General features: G+C 38.5%; 2 protein-coding genes across 6 annotated transcripts in view; one reads left to right on the forward strand and one right to left on the reverse strand.

The window, feature by feature from the left end:
* The window catches only part of LOC133609220 (uncharacterized), a 2,973-nt gene extending 470 nt beyond the window's left edge, over nucleotides 1-2,503 (reverse strand). The window contains exon 1 of the mRNA XM_061964731.1: nucleotides 1-2,503. This exon is cut by the window's left edge and continues 470 nt beyond it. Coding sequence (XP_061820715.1) covers nucleotides 1-2,488 — 2,488 coding nt within the window. The 5' untranslated portion in view covers nucleotides 2,489-2,503.
* The window catches only part of LOC133609544 (RNA-binding Raly-like protein), a 324,683-nt gene that overhangs the window by 187,767 nt on the left and 113,996 nt on the right, over nucleotides 1-22,920 (forward strand). For all 5 annotated transcript variants that reach the window (XM_061965202.2, XM_061965203.1, XM_061965199.2 and 2 more), the window contains exon 2: nucleotides 13,107-13,380. In XM_061965202.2, coding sequence (XP_061821186.1) covers nucleotides 13,125-13,380 — 256 coding nt within the window. In that variant the 5' untranslated portion in view covers nucleotides 13,107-13,124. The remainder of the gene's footprint in view (nucleotides 1-13,106; nucleotides 13,381-22,920) is intronic.

Raw genomic sequence — 22,920 nt, forward strand, 5'->3', positions numbered from 1 at the left:
GAGGTCTCTCCCCAGCTTTGATGAAAGAGATTGCCTTCTTTGGCGCATGATGTTGCTTGCTGCTGCTGATGGCTGAGGCTATGCTCTCAGCAACTGCTTTGAGTACCTGGTCATGACGCCAGCGATAGCGACCATCAGCCAGAGACTTTGGGCAACTGCTGAGGAGATGTTCCAAGGAGCCTCTTCCGGAGCAAAGGGAGCAGAAGGGTGTCTCGCTCTTCCCCCAAACATGGAGGTTTGCTGGGCTAGGGAGGGAATCGTAGACTGCTGCCACGAGGAACCGGACGCGGTGGAGGTCTGCCTGCATGATGTTTGACCAGGTGACTTTGCGCTGCAACGTGCCCTCCCATCTTGTCCATGCCCCCTGTTGCCGGAGTCCCACTACCCTGCCCACTCGCTCTTCCTCCAAGCCTGCTCGGACCTCCTCCTGGAGTAGATGTCGTCTGTCTTTGCCCCGGGCCTGGCTGACTTGGGTCTTTGGGAAGTAGCCCAAGCCTGCTCTCCCTGTTGCTATGGCCCCAACCAGTGCCTTTTGTCTAAGGCGTGACTCAGCCACCTCCACTGCCTTTTCTGCCTTCCACTTCCCTCCTGTCCTTACTTCAATCCCGGCTGATGACACCTTGCAGTCCCTGGAGTCTCTGTACTGTAGGGCTTCTCTTGTGCGTGCCACCTTGAATTCTTCAGTGAGCCCACTGAAGGGTAGCTGCAGGATGTTGCTTGTCCCGTACAAAGCAGCGCTGTTGAGGCTGCGTGGGAGACCCAGCCATTTCCGCAGAAAGCTGCTGATCTTCCTTTCAAAGGATTCCACTGTTGTTACTGGGACTGCATATACAAGGAGAGGCCACAGGACTCTGGGAAGGATGGAGTGCTGGTAGATCCTGGCTTTGAATCTACCAGATAGGCCAGACTTGTCTACTTTGGTGAGCCACCCTCCAAGCTCTTCAGTAGACTTCTGGATAGCAGCAGAGTCCTTCAGGCTGGAGTCAAAGAGCTTTCCCAAGCTCTTGACTGGTTGCTCCGTGATGGATGGAATGACCGTTCCTGAGATTGAGAATCGGAATTTGTTGACCACCTTCCCCTTCTTCAGCACCATGGACCTTGACTTTGCGGGCTTGAAACTCATCCTGGCCCACCCAATGAGCCTCTCCAATCCCTGCAAGATCCACCTGCTCCCTGGTACTGATGTTGTTGTTATGGTAAGGTCATCCATATAGGCTCTAATGGGGGGCTGTCGAACACCTGATCTGGACAGAGGCCCTCTGCATTCCACCTCAGCAGACTTTACCACCATATTCATCGCTAGTGTAAAAAGGACAACGGAGATGGTGCATCCTGTTATTATTCCCTTCTCAAGGCGATGCCAGTCAAAGGTTATTGACCCAGAAGTGACCCGGAGCCTGAAGTTATTGTAATAATCCAGGATCAAGTCCTTGATCTTGCTGGGAACATGGTGGCGGTGTAGCGCAAGCTCAACTAGCTTGTGTGGGATGGACCCATAGGCGTTAGTCAGGTCCAACCACAACACAGCAAGTTCCCCTCTGCTCTCATGGGCCTCTCTGATGAGCTGTGTGACGACACCGTTGTGCTCTAGACAGCCGGGGACTCCAGGATTCCCCCCCTTCTGCACTGAAGTGTCGATGTAGTTGTTCTTGAGGAGAAACTCGGTCAGTCTTCGGGAGACAATGCTGAAGAACACCTTCCCTTCCACACTCAGAAGTGATATAGTCCGAAACTGGTTGATGTTTTTCAAGTCCTCCTCCTTGGGGATCCATACTCCCTCAGCACACCTCCACTGGTTGGCCACGCTCCCCCTTCGCCAGATCACCTTCAAGGTCTTCCACAGATGCTTGAGAAGCCCTGGACAGCGCTTGTAGACGAGGTAAGGTACACCACTGGGGCCCGGGGAAGATGCTGAGCGGGCTGCCTTGATGACCTCTTCAACCTCCTTCAAACTGGGCTCTGTCAACTGGAACTCTGCCGTTGGTGGCGCAGGGCTGATGAGCGCTCTGTTGGGTCCTAGATCTTGTCCCCTCAGTGGGTCGCTCATGGTATTCTGGAGGAAGCGATTCACTTCCTCTCTTGGGCACTCAAGCCGGCCACTGCGCTTGTCCCCAAGCAGATGTTTAGCAAACCGAAAGGGGTTGGCAATGAAGACTGCTCGCTTCCTAGCTCTCTCTCTTCCACGCCTCCTGTGCCACTCTGCTCTGCGGAGAGTTGTCAGCTTCTTCCGCAGGATGTTGCGCAGCTCTTCTAAAGGTTGTTTGTCCTCCTCAGAAACTCTCTTGAACTGTTTCCTGAGGGTTCGAAGCTCCTGGCGCAGTTGGTGTATCTTAGTGGCTCTGCGATTCATGGTGTAGGGAGTGGCCTCAGTGTTGCCCTTCTCCATCCGTCCGAATCTTTCTGAGCCATAGCTGACGATGATGGTACTCATTGCCTGGAGCCTGCTGTCGACATCTCCTTTAGCTGTGGCTTGGATGATGTTGGACATGTCCTCATCAAACTGCAGCCACTCGCTCCGTCTGTTTGCTTGGGACCATTTAATCCGCTGCTGTGGAACTACTCTGCTGGGATTGAGAGACTCCGGTACATGGAGGGACTGGGATCTGTGGGGTGTCTCCTGTCCGGGCTCCTCCTGCGTCTCACCAGGTCCAGGACCTGTGCGTTGAACCTCGCTCTCCCGCTCCAAACATTTCAATCTGGCCTGATGGATTCTTAAGCCACGTTGATTTTTGCACAGCTTGCCGCAGATACATGTCATACTCGTAGTCAGTTCGTTTGCGGGGTTCGTTAACCTTTGGGCCGTCCGATTGGAGATCTCATCCTCCCCCCCCTCTCGGGATCTCCTGGGGGTATTGCTCTGTAGGGTTTTCCGTAGCTTATTTGGGTTCTTTCTCACGAAAGATACAGGCTGGGGTGCTAACCCATACTGTCCCGGGTGCCGTCTTTCCGAGCTGCCAACTGTCTCTCCAGTAGTCGACCAAACTGTTCTTGGTTGCCACCCAGTCTTTCCTAGGAGTCACTGGCTTAGCCAGACTGAAACTTGAAAGATACATCTCCTGGATGCACTGGGACACATCATCAGTGATGTATACTGGATTCATCGGGTGTTTCGGGTCTCGCAACATCAGACACCCTCGTCCAATATATATATAAATGTGTGTGTATATATATATATGTGTGTATATATATAAATATGTGCTTGTTTGTGTGCGCGCATGTGTGTGTGTCAAAATTAAGCAAATATGTCAATGAAATAAAATAAATGAATACTATGTATTTATAATATTGAAGTTAAAATTTAAAAAAATAACAATATATACTGTAAATATAATTATAAATTATGAATTACAATATTATATATACATATAATTAAATGTATTTTCATTTTCCTTTATTTAACTCCATAAAAACTAATTGAAATGAAAGTCTCTTTTACAAAAGGGACCTTGCCAAGAGGGCGGCAAAACAGGTTGATAATATATACAACAAGAAAAAACAACAGAAGTCGCACTATATGCTTTAAAAAAATGATTTCAAAAATGTAAAAATAATACAAATTACTTTCAACATTAACATAAACAAACAATGGGTAAACAACGTTTCAGTGAATGTAAAAGGTTAAATAAAAAAAATGCTAATTAACATTGTATTCTTCCCTCAGAATTCAAGCAAACCTATCAGACATTTATTAAAAATCTGTGAATAAAAATATGTGCATTGTTGCTACCATACACATGTAGCTATTCATGTTGCTTCGTGTTTTTGGAGTGCCAAAATTAAGCAAAACATTTATCGGTATATGTATATATATATATATATATATATACTGAACAAAAATATAAACGCAACACTGCTTCCATTTTTTCATGAGTTGAACTCAAAGATTTAAAACTTTTACTATATACACAAAAGACCTATTCCTCTCAAATATTGTTCACAAATCTGTCCAAACCTGTGTTAGTGAGCATTTCTTATTTGCCAAGATAATCCTGAAATCCTATTAAGCAGCATGATTATTGCACAGGTGTGCCTTAGGCTGCCCAAAATAAAAGGCCACTCTGAAATGTGCAGTTTTGCTTTATTGGGGGTCTGCGGGGTCAGAAAAGCAGTCAGTACCTGGTGTGATAACCATTTGCCTCACGCAGTGCAACACTCTCTCCTTCGCATAGAGTTGATCAGGTTGTTGATTGTGGCCTGTGGAATGTTGGTCCACTCCTCTTCAATGGCTGTGCCAGGTTGCTGGATATACGCCGATCCACAGCATCCCAAATATGCTCAATGGGTGTCATGTCCGGTGAAGATGCTGGCCATGCAAGAACTGGGATGTTTTCAGCTTGCAGGAATTGTGCACAGATCCTTGCAACATGGGGCCGTGCATAGTCATGCCGCAACATGAGGTGATGGTCTCGGGTTCATGGCACAAGAATGGGCCTCAGGATCTCATCACTGTATCTCAGTGCATTCAAAATGCCATCAATAAAATGCACTTGCGTTCGTTGTCTATAAAATACACCTGCCTATACCATAACCCCACCCCCACCATGGGCCACTCCATTCACAATGTTGACATCAGCAAACTGCTCTCCCACACGACACCACACACACTGTCCGCCATCTGCCCTGAACAGTAAAAAACAAGATTCATCCGTGAAAAGAACACACCTCCAACATGCCAGACGCCATCGAATGTGAGCATTTGCCCACTTATGACGACGAACTGCAGCAGGTTGAGACGCCAATGAGGACAACGAGCATGCATATGAGCTTCCCTGAGACGGTTTCTCACAGTTTGTGCAGAAATTATTAGGGTGTGCAAACCAATTGTTGCAGCAGCTGTCTTGGTGGCTGGCCTCAGACAATCATGGAGGTGCACCTGCTGGATGTGGAGGTCCTGGGCCGGTGTTGTTACACGTGGTCTGCGGTTGTGAGGCCGGTTGGATGTACTGCCAAATTCTCTGAAATGCTTTTGAAGACGGCTTATGGTAGAGAAATGAATATACAAATCACGGGCAACAGCTCTGGTGGACATTCCTGCAGTCAGCATGCCAACTGCATGCTTCCTCAAAACTTGCAACATCTGTGGCTTTGTGCTGTGTGATAAAACTGCACATTTCAGAGTGGCCTTTTATTGTGGGCAGCCTAAGGCACATCTGTGCAATGATCATGCTGTTTAATCAGCATCTTGAAATGCCACACCTGTAAGGTGAGATGAATTATCTTGGCAAAGAAGAAATGCTCACTAACACAGATTTAGACGGATTTGTGAACAATATTTGTATACAGGTATAGTAAAAGTTTTAGATCTTTGAGTTCAACTCATGTAAAATGGGAACAAAAACAATAGCGATGTGTTTATGTTTTTGTTCAGTGTGTGTGTGTGTGTGTGTGTGTGTGTGTGTGTGTGTGTGTGTGTGTGTGTGTGTGTGTGTGTGTGTGTGTGTGTGTGTGTGTGTGTGTGTGTGTGTGCGTAAAATCTCAAAAACAACATTAATCTATACAAATGTTCCAAATACTGTAATGTTTATTTAAAGTGTTTATGATAGTCATTAAAAAATATGTTTAAATCTTTTATTCAGCATTGTGAAAATATGTATACTTATTATAATATTTATATAAATAATATTTATATAAAATGCATAAATATTTGTTATTAAAATATTTCAATATTGTAATAAAACATGTTAAAAAATATATTTGTACTAGTTTTGGTTAACTACTAATGCTAAAGCTAAACACAAACTATAGTTACAGTACATATCCTCTTGAGAACTTATGCATAACAGCCACTTTTTTCAGAAATGTGTAAGTCTGACAAAAAAATATATATACTTCAGAGCAAGCTGTTCTCAGGTGGATTTGTACCAAAACTACAACCCCTGGCAAAAAAAATAAATGATGGAATCACCAGCCTTGGAGAATATTCATTAAATTTTTGAATTTTGAAAAAAATCTGATTAAAGACATGACACACAACTATAGTCATTAAGAATGGCAACTTTCTGGCTTTAAGAAACACTGAAAGAAAGCAATAATAGAAATTGTGGTGGTCAGTAACAGTTTCATTTTTAGATCAGAGTAAAAAAAATTATGAACTCACCCAATTCTGAGTAAAAAACACTACAACACACCACTAGTATTTTGTTGCACCACCTCTGGCTTTTATAACAGCTTGCAGTCTCTGCTGCATGGACTTAACGAGTGACAAACAGAACTCGTCATCAATCTTTCTACAACTGTTGCTGTTGTCAGGTCCGCTTTGCAGGTTGGAGTCTTGTCATCCACCATTTTCTTTCATTTCCAACACACATTTTATATTGGATTGAAATTACGGATTGTGTGCGGGCTATGATATTGACCTTATATCTATCTTCAAGGAAGGTTTTTACACTTTTTGCTCTATGGCAAGATGCATAATCATCTTGAAAATTGATGTCCTCATCCCCAAACAGCCTTTCCATCGATGGAATTAAAAAATGTGTCCAAAATGTCAATCTTATTGAAGATGTAGTGACAACCATTATTACCCGGTATCATCAATGACTGTGGAAAGGTGCATGTTTTCTTCAGGCAGTCGTCTTCATGAATCTCATTGGAATGGCACCAAACAGAAGTTCCAGCATCATCACCTTGCCCAATGCAGATTGAAGATTTATCACTGAATGTGACTTTCATCCAGGCATCCATAGTCCATCATTGCTGTTTCTTAGCCCATTTGAACCTTGTTTTTTTGCTCTTTATGTGTTAACATGGAGGTTAATTTGTGTCTTCATTACCAAAGCTTTTTTTTGACACTGCATGCAGACCAGGCATGAATAGAGTGGGGCAGAGTTTTGCAGAACAGTAATATTATATCGAATATGTGGATGTTCTTTACCCTTTGCGTGTTTGTTGGATCTTTGTTGCTCTTGCTTGATTATAAAATATGTCGACCAAGGAGGTGGTCTGGGTAGTAGAGGAGCAACGGTCATATATTCTCAATATTCAGTGTTTTATTGTTCATAGTTAATATTGTAAATCCCACATTCTGTATTTTCATGTACATTCGGAGTGTCTGAGTAAGCAAAACGCAAACATTTCACATTAATTTTTTTACACCGAATTTTTAAACACTGGAATTTTTTACACTGAATTTTTAAACCCTGATTTTTTTACACTGAATTTTTTAAATTGACGCATTTTGCTAACACATTTTATTAAATAAAATTGTTTGCATAATTTGTTGTAAAAAAAAAAAAGAAAAACGGTTCTCAAAATTCAAACACAGAAAATTCAGTTCCATAAATTCAGTGTCAAAAAAACGCTTTCGTAAAAAAGTTGCAAATTAACCTCTATAGTTAATGACGGCTTTCGTTTAGCTTTTCTGTATTTAAATCCCGTTTCTTTTTGGGGCTTTCTTACAGTTTGGTCACAGATGGCATTTTCACTTTTCAAGACATATTACTTGAACTTTTCTGTCTTGACGCTTTGATGTTTTCCTTGGTCTACCACAGGGGTCGGCAACCTTTACCACTCAAAGAGCCATTTTGACCAGTTTCACAAAATAAAGAAAACAATGGGAGCCACAAAACTCTTTTGAAATTTAGAATGAAATAACACTGCATACAAAGTTTTTTTTTGCTTTGTGCTATGTATAAACCAGGGGTGTATAATGTAGCCCGGAAGAGTTAGGGATGCATGGGATTCTGGGTATTTGTTCTGTTGTGTTTATTTTGTGTTACGGTGCGGATGTTCTCCCGAAATGTGTTTGTCATTCTTGTTTGGTGTGGGTTCACAGTGTGGCGCATATTTGTAACAGTATTAAAGTTGTTTGTACGGCCACCCTCAGTGTGACCTGTATGGCTGTTGACCAAGTATGCCTTGCTGTCACTTACGTGTGCAAGCAGAAGCTGCATGCAACATGTGGCTGGGCTGGCACGCTGTTTGTACAGGTTGTAGAGGGCGCTAAATGCTGTGCCATCACGGCACGCCCTTATTATTGTTGTTTGGGTGAAAATCTGAGAATATTTGCCCCGGGAGATTTCTGGGAGAGGCACTGAAATCCGGAAGTCTCCCGGGAAAATCGGGAGGGTCGGCAAGTATGCAGCTGAGCCGTATCAGAGTGGTCAAAAAGCCGCATGCGGCTCCGGAGCCGCGGGTTGCAGACCCCTGGTCTACCAGTATGTTTGCCTTTTACAACCTTCCCAAGTGGTTTGTACTTGGTCCAAATTTTACGCACAGCTGACTGTGAACAATCAACATCTTTTGCAACATTGCGTGACGATTTACCTTCTTGATGAAGTTTGATAATCCTCTCCATTGTGGCATTTGCAATGATTCATGTCAATTCACCTGCTGCAACAGCTCTCAAGGGTTTGAACACTCATTTTTTTAAAGGCAGTCTGATGAACAGATTTAATCTGATGCAAGTGTTAGCTAAATTTACAGGCTGATTCCATAATTATTGTTCTCCAGAATTAAATGATTCCATATGTTTTTAATTCTGTTTGATCTAAGAATGGAACTGTTACGGACTTTTTATTTTTATTTTACTGTTTCTTGAAGCCAGAAAGTTGCCATTTGAAATGACTACAGTTGTGTGTCGTGTCTGTTATCAATGAAAACAAACTGAATGAAAATCCGCCAAGTCTGGCGATTCCATAAATTGTTCCTTGGTTGTATCATTTTTGGTTTAGCGCTTGCAATTAGCCAAAAGTAGTACAAATATTTATTTTACATGTTTTTATTCCAACATTTAAATATTCTGCTTCAAATTCATGCGTATTATCTCAGTTTACGATTTCTTTTTTTGTATAATTGCCCTGAATTTCATTCAATTGAAAGTGCTAACTATTGTGTTTAGCTTTAGCAAAACTAAGACAAACATTTACTTTTGTTGTGTATCCGGCTGATTAACATGTCTTTTATTTCCAGAATCTACAAAACCCAAAACCAGTGAAGTTGGCACGTCGTGTAAATCATAAATAAAAACAAAATACAATGATTTTTAAATCCGTTTCAACCTATATTCAATTGAACAGACTGAAAAGATAAGATATTTCATGTTCCAACTGGAAAACGTTGTTATTTTTTGCAAATTTGAACTTTGATGCCTGCAACATGTTTCAAAAAAGCTGGCACAAGTGGCAAAAAAGACTGAGAAAGTTGAGGAATGCTCATCAAACACTTATTTGGAACATCACACAGGTGAACAGGCTAATTGGGAACAGGTGGGTGCCATGATTGGGTATAAAAGCAGCTTCCATTAAATGCTCAGTAATTCACAAACAAGGATGGGGAGGGTCACCACTTTCTGAACAAATGCGTGAGCAAATTGTCGAACAGTTTAAGAACAACATTTCTCAACGAGCTATTGCAAGGAATTTAGGGATTTTGCCATCTACGGTCCGTAATATCATCAAAAGGTTCAGATAATCTGGACATATCACTGCCTGTGACCTTTGGTCCCTCAGGCGGTACTGCATCAAAAAACGACATCAGTGTGTAAAGGATATCACCACATGGGCTCAGCAACACTTCAAAAAACCACTGTCAGTAACTACAGTTTGTCGCTGCATATGTAAGTGCAAGTTAAAACTCAAAGCCAAAGCCATTTATCAACAACACCCAGAAACGCCGCTGGCTTTGCTGGGCCCGAGCTCATCTAAGATGGACTGATGCAAAGGGGAAAAGTCTTCTGTGGTCTGACGAGTCCACATTTCAAATTGTTTTTGGAAACTGTGGACGTCGTGTCCTCCGGACCAAAGAGGAAAAGAACCATCCGGATTGTTATAGGCGCAAAGTTCAAAAGCCAGCATCTGTGATGGTATGGGGGTGTATTAGTGCCCAAGGCATGGGTAACTTACACATCTGTGAAGGCATCATTAATGCTGAAAGGTTCATACAGGTTCTGGAGCAACATATGTTGCCATCCAAGCAACGTTATCATGGACGCCCCTGCTTATTTCAGCAAGACAATGCCAAGCCACGTGTTACATCAACGTGGCTTCATAGTAAAAGAGTGCAGGTACTAGACTGGCTTGCCTGTAGTCCACACCTGTCTCCCATTGAAAATGTGTGGCGCATTATGAAGCCTAAAATACCACAACGGAGACCTCGGACTGTTGAACAACTTAAGCTGTACATCAAGCAAGAATGGGAAAGAATTCCACCTGAAAAGCTTCAAAAATGTGTCTCCTCAGTTCCTAAACGTTTACTGAGTGTTTTTAAAAGGAAAGGCCATGTAGCACAGTGGTAAAAATGCCCCTGTGCCAACTTTTTGCTGCCATTAAATTCTAAGTTAATGATTATTTGCAAAAAAATTAAGTTTCTCAGTTCGAACATTAAATATCTTGTTTTTGTAGTCAATTCAATTGAATATAGGTTGAAAAGGATTTGAAAATCATTGTATTCTCTTTTTATTTACGAATTACACAACGTGCCAACTTCACTGGTTTTGGGTTTTGTAAATACTCAGTCAAATAAATGCATGTTTTTAAACTATTGGTTTTTGTAATTGCCCTAAATGTTGAATGATAACTAAAATGCTAATATCTTGCTTACTGAATTTGTGACAAACTCTAAACAACCCTCCAAAAATGTCTGAAAAGTATAGTGATACAAAATGTAAAAATTGACTATTTTTATAAAATTTTTGAAGGGTTTTAAATGCAAATATAAAATAGCTGTGTTCCTTCATGGCCATGGTTACGTATGATAGCTCTCTAGCTTATGATTTTTTTTCCCCTGACAATATTTGGGATATGCAAATGTGAAACAACTGCAGGGGAGGACGTGTATGGTGGATAAGTGCGTGTGATGACTTAATAGCGGCACCAAAAAAAAAAAGTCAGAATAAAAGCGGCAAGCAAATGAGACTGCAGGCCCGCGAGGGCCATTAAGTACGCGACAATGCGGCTAAGCGGCGAGACGACAAAGTGCTCCCGCTGACAGCTAGCGTGGTTGGGGAGAAACTGTTGTGACACCCCCGCATCCAAAAAAAAAAATGTCTCCCACTCAGCCATCTGTTATTAGCATTTCAAGCATGCTAAAATGTGCCTGAGGTGAAGCCTGTAGAAGAAAAAGAGCTTTAAAACAAAGTCTGCGCTCTAAATTTAGATAGCGAGCGTCGTCCGGGTAACATAAAAACAGGTATGTCCAATTAGTTTTATTTTCCTGTCGTAAAAACACTACTCTTGGACAAATTTACTTCTAATGTGTCAGTTTTTCACCAAGTCTCTTTTGCATTTATGTGTGGTTTTATAATTAAAAAAAACACAATTTGTTAAATAAATAAAAAATGTTTTTTTAATAAAAACGTAAATAATGGACAAATGTACTAAAATTTATTTTTTCACCAAGTTTTTCTTACATTTATGTGCGATGTTATAATAAAAAAAACATAATTTGTGAAATGAATAAAAATTATTTTTAATTAAAACTTTAAAAATGGAAAGATTTAGTACTAAAATGTCTCTTTTAAATGTATGTGTGATTTTTATTGAAAACACTAATTTCTGAATAAACAAATGGGATTTTTTTTTTTTTTTTAAATAAAAACATTACAAGCGGACAGATTTAGTACTTTAGTACTAGATTTAGCACCCCCACGAAAATGGATGGATGGAAGTGGACAGATTTAGTACTAAAAAGTCATCTTTTTTTACCAAGTCTCTTTTGCATTCATGCGTGATTTTCTTTATCATGAAAACACAAATTGTTAAATAAATGGTATTTTTTTAAATAAAAACATTACAAGTGGACATAATTAGTACTAAAATGCCCTCTTTTTCACCAAGTTTCATTGACATTTATGTGTGATTTCTATTCATGAAAACACTAATTTCTGAATAAACAAATTATATATATATATATATATATATATATATATATATACACACATCTATACATATACACATAAACACACATATATATGTGTATATATATATATATATATATACATATTTATATACACACACACATATACACATTTCTATATATATATATGTGTATATTAATGCATATATATACATATATATTGTATGTGTATATATACATATATATGTATAAATGTATATATATGTGTATATATGTATATGTGTATATATATATGTATATATATATGTATATGTATATATGTATACTGTATGTATATATATATATGTATATATACCCTATATGTATATATATACATATGTATATGTGTGTATATATATGTATATATATATACATGTATATATATACACATACATATATATGTATGTGTATATATATACATATATGCATATACATATATGTGTGTACTGTATATATGTGTGTTTATATATATATATATGTATGTATGTATATATATATATATGTGTGTGTACATATACTGTATGTGTATATGTGTATATGTGTATATGTGTATATATGTATGTATATATACTGTATGTCTACTGTATATATAGATGTGTATATATATATGTGTGTATAATCGTGTTTGTATATATGTATATATATGTATATATACATATATATACATATATATACATATATATAAATATATATATATATTGTATATATATATATATATATATATATATATATATATATATATATATATTATATACAACATTACAAATGGACAGATTTGTTACTAAAATCCCATCTTTTTCAACGAGTCTATTTTACATTTATGTGTGATTTTAATGAAGAAAGTGTGTACTCGTGTGTTTTTTGGTATCGTTTTGCCATCTTACATCAACATGTCGAGGCTCACGGCTAATGTAGCCACTCAGATGCTGCTCTAATAAGACGCAAATCAACAAAATCGCGTAGAATTGGTTTTCTTAAAATTGTTGTTTAATAAAACATTCAACTTTGGAAATACTTGTGCAATAGGATAGTTTTGGTGTCATGTTCTTTTACCAATCTTGCTTATATTTTATACACCCGTGCTTGACGGTCCCCCAAAGGTGGGTACCAAATTTGGCCGTGATTCGGCTATAAACGCGCTAAAGATACAGTTCATCTGTTTGAGTAGAAGAATTGAATTGGTCATTTTGAAGTGCAGTGTGGACAAAATATGTGTTTTTACTAACCATTACAGCTCGACATGACCCAAAGAATAACAACTGTGTGTGTCCCAGGAGTGCGCCAGGTGGAGGATGACTGGTAAAACCCAGACCAGCAACGTGACCAACAAGAATGACCCGCGCTCGCTCAACTCCAGAGTCTTCATCGGCAACCTCAACACGGCCATCGTCAAGAAGACCGACATCGAGGTCATCTTCGCCAAGTACGGCAAGATCGTGGGCTGCTCCGTGCACAAGGGCTACGCCTTCGTACAGTACCTGGCTGAGAGGAACGCCCGGGCGGCCGTGGCCGGCGAGAACACCCGCGTCATCGCCGGACAACCTTTGGGTGAGTCGCCGTGGTCTTCTTCTTCTTGGCTGAGGTCTTAGTCTGCTGTTTGGGTGAAGCACTGATGGCCATTTTTGATTGCTTTGAGCTACTTTCTTCTTGCAAAAATATTGCTCCTTATGTAACGGGAGCCCGATTGTAGATGAGATAGGCTCCAGCGCCCCCCGCGACTCCAAAAAAAGGGAATAAGCGGTAGAAAATGGATGGATGGATGTAACGGGAGCCCGAGCTGCGATAGCCAATGAGCTAATCAAGGGGCTGTCAACTCATTGTCTAGCAGAGCTTTTAAGGCGTCAAGAAGGGAGGCTACATACTGTATGCTGCGTGCTGTACATGCTACATTCAACATGGTTTATATGTCTTCTTACCTGCTATATGTATGATTTCGTCAACATGTATCAGGCTTTTTGCAACATGCTACCTGTGTTATGCTTCATGCTACATGCTATCTTCTACATACTGTATGTCATGCTACATGCTCCATGCTACATATGTACATTTTATATGTTGTCTTACATGCTACAGTATATGTATGTTTTCATCAACATGTATCAGGCTTTTTGCAACTTGCTACCTGTATGTTCATGTTCATGTTCAAGCTACATGATGTCTTCTACATGCTGTCTGTCATGCTACATGATACTTATGTACATTTTATATGTTGTCTTACATGCTATATGTATGCTTTCGTCAACATCTATCATGCTTTTTGCAACATGCTACCTGTTTTATGCTTCATGCTACATGCTATCTTCTACATACTGTATGTCATGCTACATGCTCCATGCTACATATGTACATTTTATATATCGTCTTACATGCTATATGTATGCTTTTGTCAACATCTATCATGCTTTTTGCAACTTGCTACCTGTGTTATGCTTAATGCTAAATGCTATCTTCTACATACTGTATGTCATGCTACATGCTCCATGCTACATATGTACATTTTATATGTAGTCTTACATGCTATATGTATGCTTTCGTCAACATATATCAGGCTTTTTGCAACTTGCTACCTGTGTTATGCTTCATGCTACATGCTATCTTCTACATACTGTATGTCATGCTACATATGTACATTTTATATGTCGTCTTACATGCTATATGTATGCTTTCGTCAACATGTATCAGGCTTTTTGCAACATGCTACCGGTGTTACACTTCAATCTACATGGTTTCCTCTACCTGCTACATGCTCCATGCTACATTTTATATGTTTTATATGTCGTCTTACATGTTCTATGTATGCTTTCGTCAACTTGTATCATACTTTTTGCCACATGCTACCTGTGTTATGCTTCATGCTATATGGTTTCTTCTACATGCTACATTCAACATGCTTTATGTGTCGTCCTACATGCTATATGTATGCTTGCGTCAACATGTATCAGGCTTTTTGCAACATGCTACCGGTGTTACACTTCAACCTACATGGTTTCCTCTACGTGCTACATGCTCCATGCTACATTCCATATATTTTATGTCGCCTTACATGCCATATGTATGCTTTCGTCAACATTTATTAGACTTTTTGCAAAATGCTACCTGTGTTATGCTTCATGCTACATGCTGTCTTCTACATATGTCATTCTCTACGTTAGATGCTATATTTAACATGTTTATGTCTTTGTCAACATGTATCATGTTTTTTGCAACATGCTACCTGTGTTATGCTTCATGCTACATGGTTTATTCTAAATGCCACATGCTCCACAGTAGATACTTTGTTCAACATGTTTTATATGTTGTCTTATTTGTTCTATGTATGCTTTCGTTAACATGTATCATGCTTTTTGCCACATGCTACCTATCTTATGCTTCATGCTACATGCTGTCTTCTACATATGTCATGCGACATGCAACATGTTTTATATGTCATCTTACATGTTATATGTATGCTTTCGTCAATATGTACCATGCTTTTTTGCCACATGCTACCTGTTTTATGCTTCATGCTATATGTTTCTTCTACATGCTACATTCAACATGATTTATGTGTCGTCTTACATGTTATATGTATGCTTTCGTCAACATGTATCATGCTTTGTTGCCACATGCTACCTGTTTTATGCTTCATGCTATGTCGTTTCTTCTACATGCTACATTCTAAATATTTTATATGTCGTCTTACATGTTACGGTATATGTATGCTCTCCTCAACATGTATCATGCTTTTTGCCACATGCTACCTGTCTTATGCTTCATGCTACATGGTTTCTTCTACATATTTCATGCTACATGCTGTCTTCTACATATTTCATGCTACATGCTCAACGTTAGATGCTACATTCAACATGTTTTATGTCATCTTCCATGCTATATGTATGCTTTCGTCAACATGTATCATGCTTTTTGCAACGTGCTACCTGTGTTATGCTTTATGCTACATGGTTTCTTCTACATGCTACATTCAACATGATTTATGCCTCGTCTTACATGCTATATGTATGCTTTCGTCAACATGTATCAGGCTTTTTTGCAACATGCTACCGGTGTCACACTTCATGCTACATGGTTTGTTCTAAGTGCTACATGCTCCATGCTACATTCTCTGTTTTATGTCGTCTTACATGCTATATGTATGCTTTCGTCAACATGTATCATGCTTTTTGCCACATGCTACCTGTCTTATGCTTCGTGCTACATGCTGTCTTCTACATATTTCATGCTAAATGCTGTCTTCTACATATTTCATGCTACATGCTCCACGTTAGATGCTACATTCAACATGTTTTATGTCGTCTTCCATGCTATATATATGCTTTCGTCAACATGTATCATGCTTTTTGCAACGTGCTACCTGTGTTATGCTTTATGCTACATGGTTTCTTCTACATGCTACAATCAACATGATTTATGCCTCGTCTTACATGCTATATGTATGCTTTCGTCAACATGTATCAGGCTTTTTTGCAACATGCTACCGGTGTCACACTTCATGCTACATGGTTTCTTCTAAGTGCTACATGCTCCATGCTACATTCTCTATATTTTATGTCGTCTTACATGCTATATGTATGCTTTCGTCAACATATATCATGCTTTTTGCAACGTGCTACCTGTGTTATGCTTTAAGACACATGGTTTCTTCTACATGCTACATTCAACATGATTTATGCCTCGTCTTACATGCTATATGTATGCTTTCGTCAACATGTATCATGCTTTTTGCAACATGCTGTCTGTGTTATGCTATAAGCCGAATGGTTTCTTCTACCTGCTATATTCAACATGATTTATGCCTTGTCTTACATGCTATATGTATGCTTTAGTCAACATGTATCAGGCTGTTTTGCAACATGCTACCTGTGTTACGCTTCATGCTACATGGTTTCTTCTAAGTGCTACATGCTCCATGCTACATTCTCTATGTTTTATGTCGTCTTACATGCTATATGTATGCTTTCGTCAACATGTATCAGGCTGTTTTGCAACATGCTACCTGTGTTACGCTTCATGCTACATGGTTTCTTCTAAGTGCTACATGCTCCATGCTACATTCTCTATGTTTTATGTCGTCTTACATGCTGTATGTATGCTTTCGTCAACATGTATCATGCTTTTTGCAACGTGCTACCTGTGTTATCCTTTATGCTACATGGTTTCTTCTACATGCTACATTCAACATGATTTATGTGTCATCTTCCATGCTATATGTATGCTTTCGTCAACATGTATCAGGCTTTTTGCAATATGCTACCAGTGTCACACTTCATTCTACATGGTTTCTTCTACACGCTACATGCTACATTCTATATGTTTTTTGTGTCTTACATGCTATATATATGCTTTCATACATATATATACATATATATGTATATATAAGTATATGTATATATGTGTGTATATATATATAAATGTGTACATATATGTACAAAAATATATATGTGCATATATATATATATATATATATATATATATATATATGTCTTAATAAGGTTATCCAAAAAATAGTGCTCGATACCGTAGTAGAGCGCAATATATGTATGTGTGGGGAAAAAAATCACAAGACTATTTCATCTCTACAGGCCTGTTTCATGAGGGGGGTACCCTCAATCGTCAGGAGATCTCCTGACGATTGAGGGTACCCCCCTCATGAAACAGGCCTGTAGAGATGAAATAGTCTTGTGATTTTTTCCCCACACATACATATATATATATATATATATATATATATATATATATATATATATATATATATATATATATATATATATATATATATATATATATATATATATATATATATATATATATATATATATATATGTATATATATGTATATGTATATATTTATATATATATGTATAGGTATATAAGTGTATATATGTGTGTATATATATATATATATATATATATATATATATATATATATATATATATATATATATATATATATATATATATATATATATGTATAGGTATATATATATAAATATATATATGCGTTTGTCTACATGCCAAGTGTTTTTGCTCCATACTAGCTGTGTTATGCTTCATGCTACATGCTATTTGTCTTACATGCTATCTCTGCTTTAGACATCATGTTTCATGCTCTTTCTACGCTATGATCGCTATGTTTCATGCTACGTGCTCCGTGCTTCCTCGTACAAGCTGTATGTTGAGGCAACATTCTTTGTATGCGTTTGATACGTTCCACCTATGTTATGGTTCATGCCACGTACAACATACACTTTTCCTATGCTACTTCCAATATGCTACTGCTACATGCTACATATGTTATTCCGCTATACGCTTTATGAAACATTGTATGCACTTATCCTATATGTTCTACGCTATATGCTATGTGCTACATATGATATGCTACCTTGTACATGCTATATGATTCAGGCATGACAAAAGTTTTTTTTTAATGCTTTTTGCTACAGTATTTTTGTGGTATTGGTTATCCTACATACTTTGTAACACATACTTTATGCTACTTTCATCATGTTATATGGTTACTTCTATATGCTTGATGCTACTTATGCTACATACTATACCACACCTGGGCAAATTAAGGCCCGGGGGCCCGCCGGACATTCCCAAATATTTTTTTTAGATCTTTAAGATCGAAACTCTAGCTGCCATTATGATGTGCAGTGATGTTTTTAAATTACCGTAAGTCTTGAACTATACAATTTATTTTAATAGTTGGAATCTGCGCTTTTGCATGATATACTAGTTACTATGGTAATCTAAGTCATATCAGCTCAGACGAGGCACCAAGCAGTGTTTCCAGAGCGGCCAGCCTGAAATGCGGGTGTCAGGGCCAGACGAGGAAGGAGATTTGTAAACAAAGTTTTAAAGCTTAATGATGTATCAGATATATCAGATAGTAGGTGGGGTTTTTTTTTTTACCCTTCACGGACATATTTAGCTGTTTGTTGCATTTTTGTTGCGTTTCGCTTGATTGTAAAATATGTTGATCGAGAGCGGGTGTGACGTTCATATGTTGTCATTTTTCAGTGTTTTATCGTTCATAGTTAATATTGTAAATTCCCACATTCTTTATTTTCATGTACATTCTGGGTGTGTCATTCAGTAAAAAAAAAAAAAAAAAAATTCCATTCTGCTTTTTAATTTCATAATGTTTTAGCATTCAATCCAACATTATTGTGAGGTTCCTAAAAATCAGATATACTGCCCCCCAGACACATTTTGTTCTCTAAATGTGGGCCCCCGAGTCAAAATAATTGCCCAGGCCTGTATTATACACTCCACACTATATGATATCACATGTTGTATGCTTCCTTGTGGTCCTTCCTGTTTTATACTTAGTCCTAAATTCATTAAGCTACTATAGTATACTATACTACATGACATATGGCGCACGTTTTTATTCGTGGTACAGCTTATGAGCTTCATACTTCATTGCGCAGTTTAGCAATCTTTCCTTTAAACACATACATTTCGTGATGAGTCGGATAGTTCTTTTGCACTAATGAGCTGAGTCAGCAGTCCTCCAGGAAAAATCCCATTGGTCCCTATATGGCCAGTCCGCCCCTGCATATACATCGACAAGATCATAAAGTCCTGCAAGATGCCCCGTGGGATACCTTGGTGTTGACCATACATTTAAAATGTTTACATAAATTTAATTAACCTGGAAGCTTATAGCACTTTATGTAGATGACCTAATACTTTTGTCCACATGAGTATAATCACGTTGTCTCTCGCGGATATGAAAGTTGAAATTGCAGTGCGAGATAATAACTATTTAATGAAACGTTTTTATATGGGGGGGGGGGGGGGGGGGGAGGGGGAGTGGCGGAGGTCGCTCTCTTCAAGCCCAAACCGTTACGCCGCCACTGCGCTAATAGAAAAAGCATCAGCCTGAGAGGACGAGAGTGCTCTTAATTGTCAATTAAGGGATATAACTCCTGGGTTGTATCGCTCGTTGCACATCTGACGACTTGTAGATGAGGCGACGACGATGCAGTGCATCCGGCAAGTATTCAGAGCGCTTCACTTTTTTTTACTTTTTTTTATATTATATCCTTATTCCAAAATTGGAATAATGGGAACAAAAGGGTTTTTTTCTGGGGGGGGAATGCAATCTATTCCACTCAGCGCACACGCTGGCTAAAATACAACCCAGCTTAGTGCTTATTTTTAAACATCCTCATTTAAATTAGTCGAGTACTTTCTGAGCGCACACACACACCAGATGTTGGACTCAATCCTAAACATCTGTTCGTTGCTGTATCCTCAAATTACCGTTGCCTTTTACCAAAACGTTACTGAAATTTGAATTTTTAAGGCTATCGTTGTGTTTTGTTTCAGTTTTATGTTACAATATGAACCACCTAACTACAACAAATCTAATTTTGTCCATTCTTTACTTATATTTTATTCTTTACAAGAAAGTTTCCTTTTTTCCGGGTTCATACAATACATCAATTAACTGGTACCATCATCGATTAGGTAAGATTAGATTTGATTCGTTGGGATTTCAAAATAAAATTCCCCCGTTGAAAGTAACATAAATAAAATAATGTTTAAAGTCCCATCTCAACATTCTTAATCGTCGTGTAAGTGTAAAAAGAAGTGAGCGGCTTTAATATTTAAATCAAACATGAACTGTCACACAAGTGTAAAATAAAATTAACCTCTGGTGATGATAATACTGTATTTTTATATTCATTGCATTTTAATACTTTTTTTAAGAATTAAGGGGTTCCAATTCTGGGGTACCACATTACAATAAAGACATTCTATTATAATCAGGATTTGTCCATTGACTATTGATTATTTATATGTTATATTCTTTATTATTTTTTTTCATAAATTTTTTCAATAGTGAGTTAATATGATGTTTCGACCTGCTATAAGTAATCAAATAAGAACATTGAATGTGATCACTGCTCAGAGGCCTTGTGGCCCATTTCCAGCCCAGCAGTCAGCATCCTAATGACAGCAGACATTGTACAGTAAGTGATGTTTTGAGTGTCCGCCCTGAGATCGGTAGGTCGTGAGTTCAAACCCCGGTTGAGTCATACCAAAGACTATAAACATGGGACCCATTACCTCCCTGCTTGGTACTCAGCATCAAGGGTTAGAATTGGGGTTTAAATCACCAAAATGATTCCCGAGCGCGGCCACCGCTGCTGCTCACTGCTCCCCTCACCTCCAAGGGTGTGGCACAAGGGGATGGGTCAAATGCAGAGGGTAATTTCACCACACCTAGTGTTTGTGACTATCAATCAATCAATCAATCAATGTTTATTTATATAGCCCTAAATCACAAGTGTCTCAAAGGGCTGCACAAGCCCCAACGACATCCTCGGTACAGAGCCCACATAAGGGCAAGGAAAAACTCACCCCAGTGGGACGTCGATTGGTACTTTAACTTTAACTTTATTTACCAAATATTGAACCAACTCTTATTGTAAGATTCAAACATTTTCAACAGCAATTAGCGTTATTTTGTTCACCTATTCATAAACCATTCATATTATAAATGTGTCAGTCAAATACAAAAATGTATAAGTATCATTAAAGAAAATGTGCCAACAATGCAACAACTAAGGATTTTTTATATGATTTTTTTAATTTTTTCTGCTGATAAAGCGCAAAAATAAGAAAGTAGTGCGAAAAAATTGTAAATAATTCAATAAGAAGGGTAAATAAATGTTATATTTATCCCTATTTATATATATATTTTTTTTTTAATTAACATGTAAAACATTTTAGATTGATTTTGTTTTATTATGTAGTTAAATCCATTAGGTTGGTGCCGCTGTCCAAGGTGCTGAAATCCATCTGCACGACTGTAGTGAAGTCATCATTCTCTCTTATATTGTCTTCAATGTGTTGTTGTTGTTGTTGTTGTGTCCTCTGGCCCTGCGGCTGCAAGCTAAGTTAGGCAGCGGGGGGGTGGCGTACAAGTGTGTGACACAGTGACAAGATGATTGGTGGCATCCTCGATGCTCCAATCAATGTGTGGAGCGCCCGCTGAGATCTTTCTGCTGCATCTCTGACGCCTAAAAACATGCGGACAGATGTTTTGGACGGCTTTTACCCCGAGTTGTCACAGCTTCTGGGGCACACATACTGTGTAGACGCACTGGCCACTTTATTAGGTACACCCGCAACCAGGGACAATGCTTTTTGTTTTATGCCATATGATTTTATAAAGCAAACTTTAAGAACGGGGGTCTGGAACCTGCGACTCGAGAGCCCTAGTGGCTCCCAGGAGCTTTTTCAAAAATGTATGAAAATAGAAAAAGATGGGGGAAAATAATATTTTTATTTTAATATAGTTTCTGTAGGAGGACAAACATGACACAAACCTTCCTAATTGTTAGAAATCCCACTGTTTGTATTAAACATGATTCCCTGATGCGAGCGCCGTTTTGTCCTACTAATTTTGGCGGTCCTTGAACTTACCATAGTTTGTTTAAAGGTGCAACTTTCTCCGACACTTTTTTTCATTTTGTCCACCAAACGTTTTATGCTGTGTGTGAATGCACAAAGGTGAACTTTGTTGAGGTTTTTGACTTGTGTGGAGTGATAATCAAGCATATTTGGTCAGTGCATGACTGCAAGCTAATCGATGCTAGCATGCTATTTAGGCTATTTTCATGTACATATTGCATCATTATGCCTCACTTGTAGGTATATTTGAGCTCATTTAATTTCCTTTACTTAAGACCTCTGTGTATTTTATTTATATGTGCATGTCTCTTGACTCCTTATCTGTATGTAATATTGGCTGCATTTCTGATAGTGGTTTGTGTGCTGTTTTAGACCACAGCAAAGATTGTTATAAATCCATTAGAAGAAGACAGCCTGCCATGTCTTTTAACTTGGACACACACATCTATAACTTTGGCCATTCTAAGACAGCCATTTAGAGGAGTTATCTCACCCCCTGAGAAGCCTCCGTTTTACTAATGTTTTCTAATATTGTAAAAATGTGTGGAATAAATATTACGTTTCAACATTTTTGTCAACGATGATTTGTGTCAGCCTGCGACATATAGTCATTTTGATAGTAGGCTAATATAGCTAATAAAGACACTTATATCATGT

Source organism: Nerophis lumbriciformis, linkage group LG07 (genome assembly GCF_033978685.3).
Source record: "Nerophis lumbriciformis linkage group LG07, RoL_Nlum_v2.1, whole genome shotgun sequence".
In the NCBI taxonomy this organism is placed as follows: Eukaryota; Metazoa; Chordata; class Actinopteri; order Syngnathiformes; family Syngnathidae; genus Nerophis; species Nerophis lumbriciformis.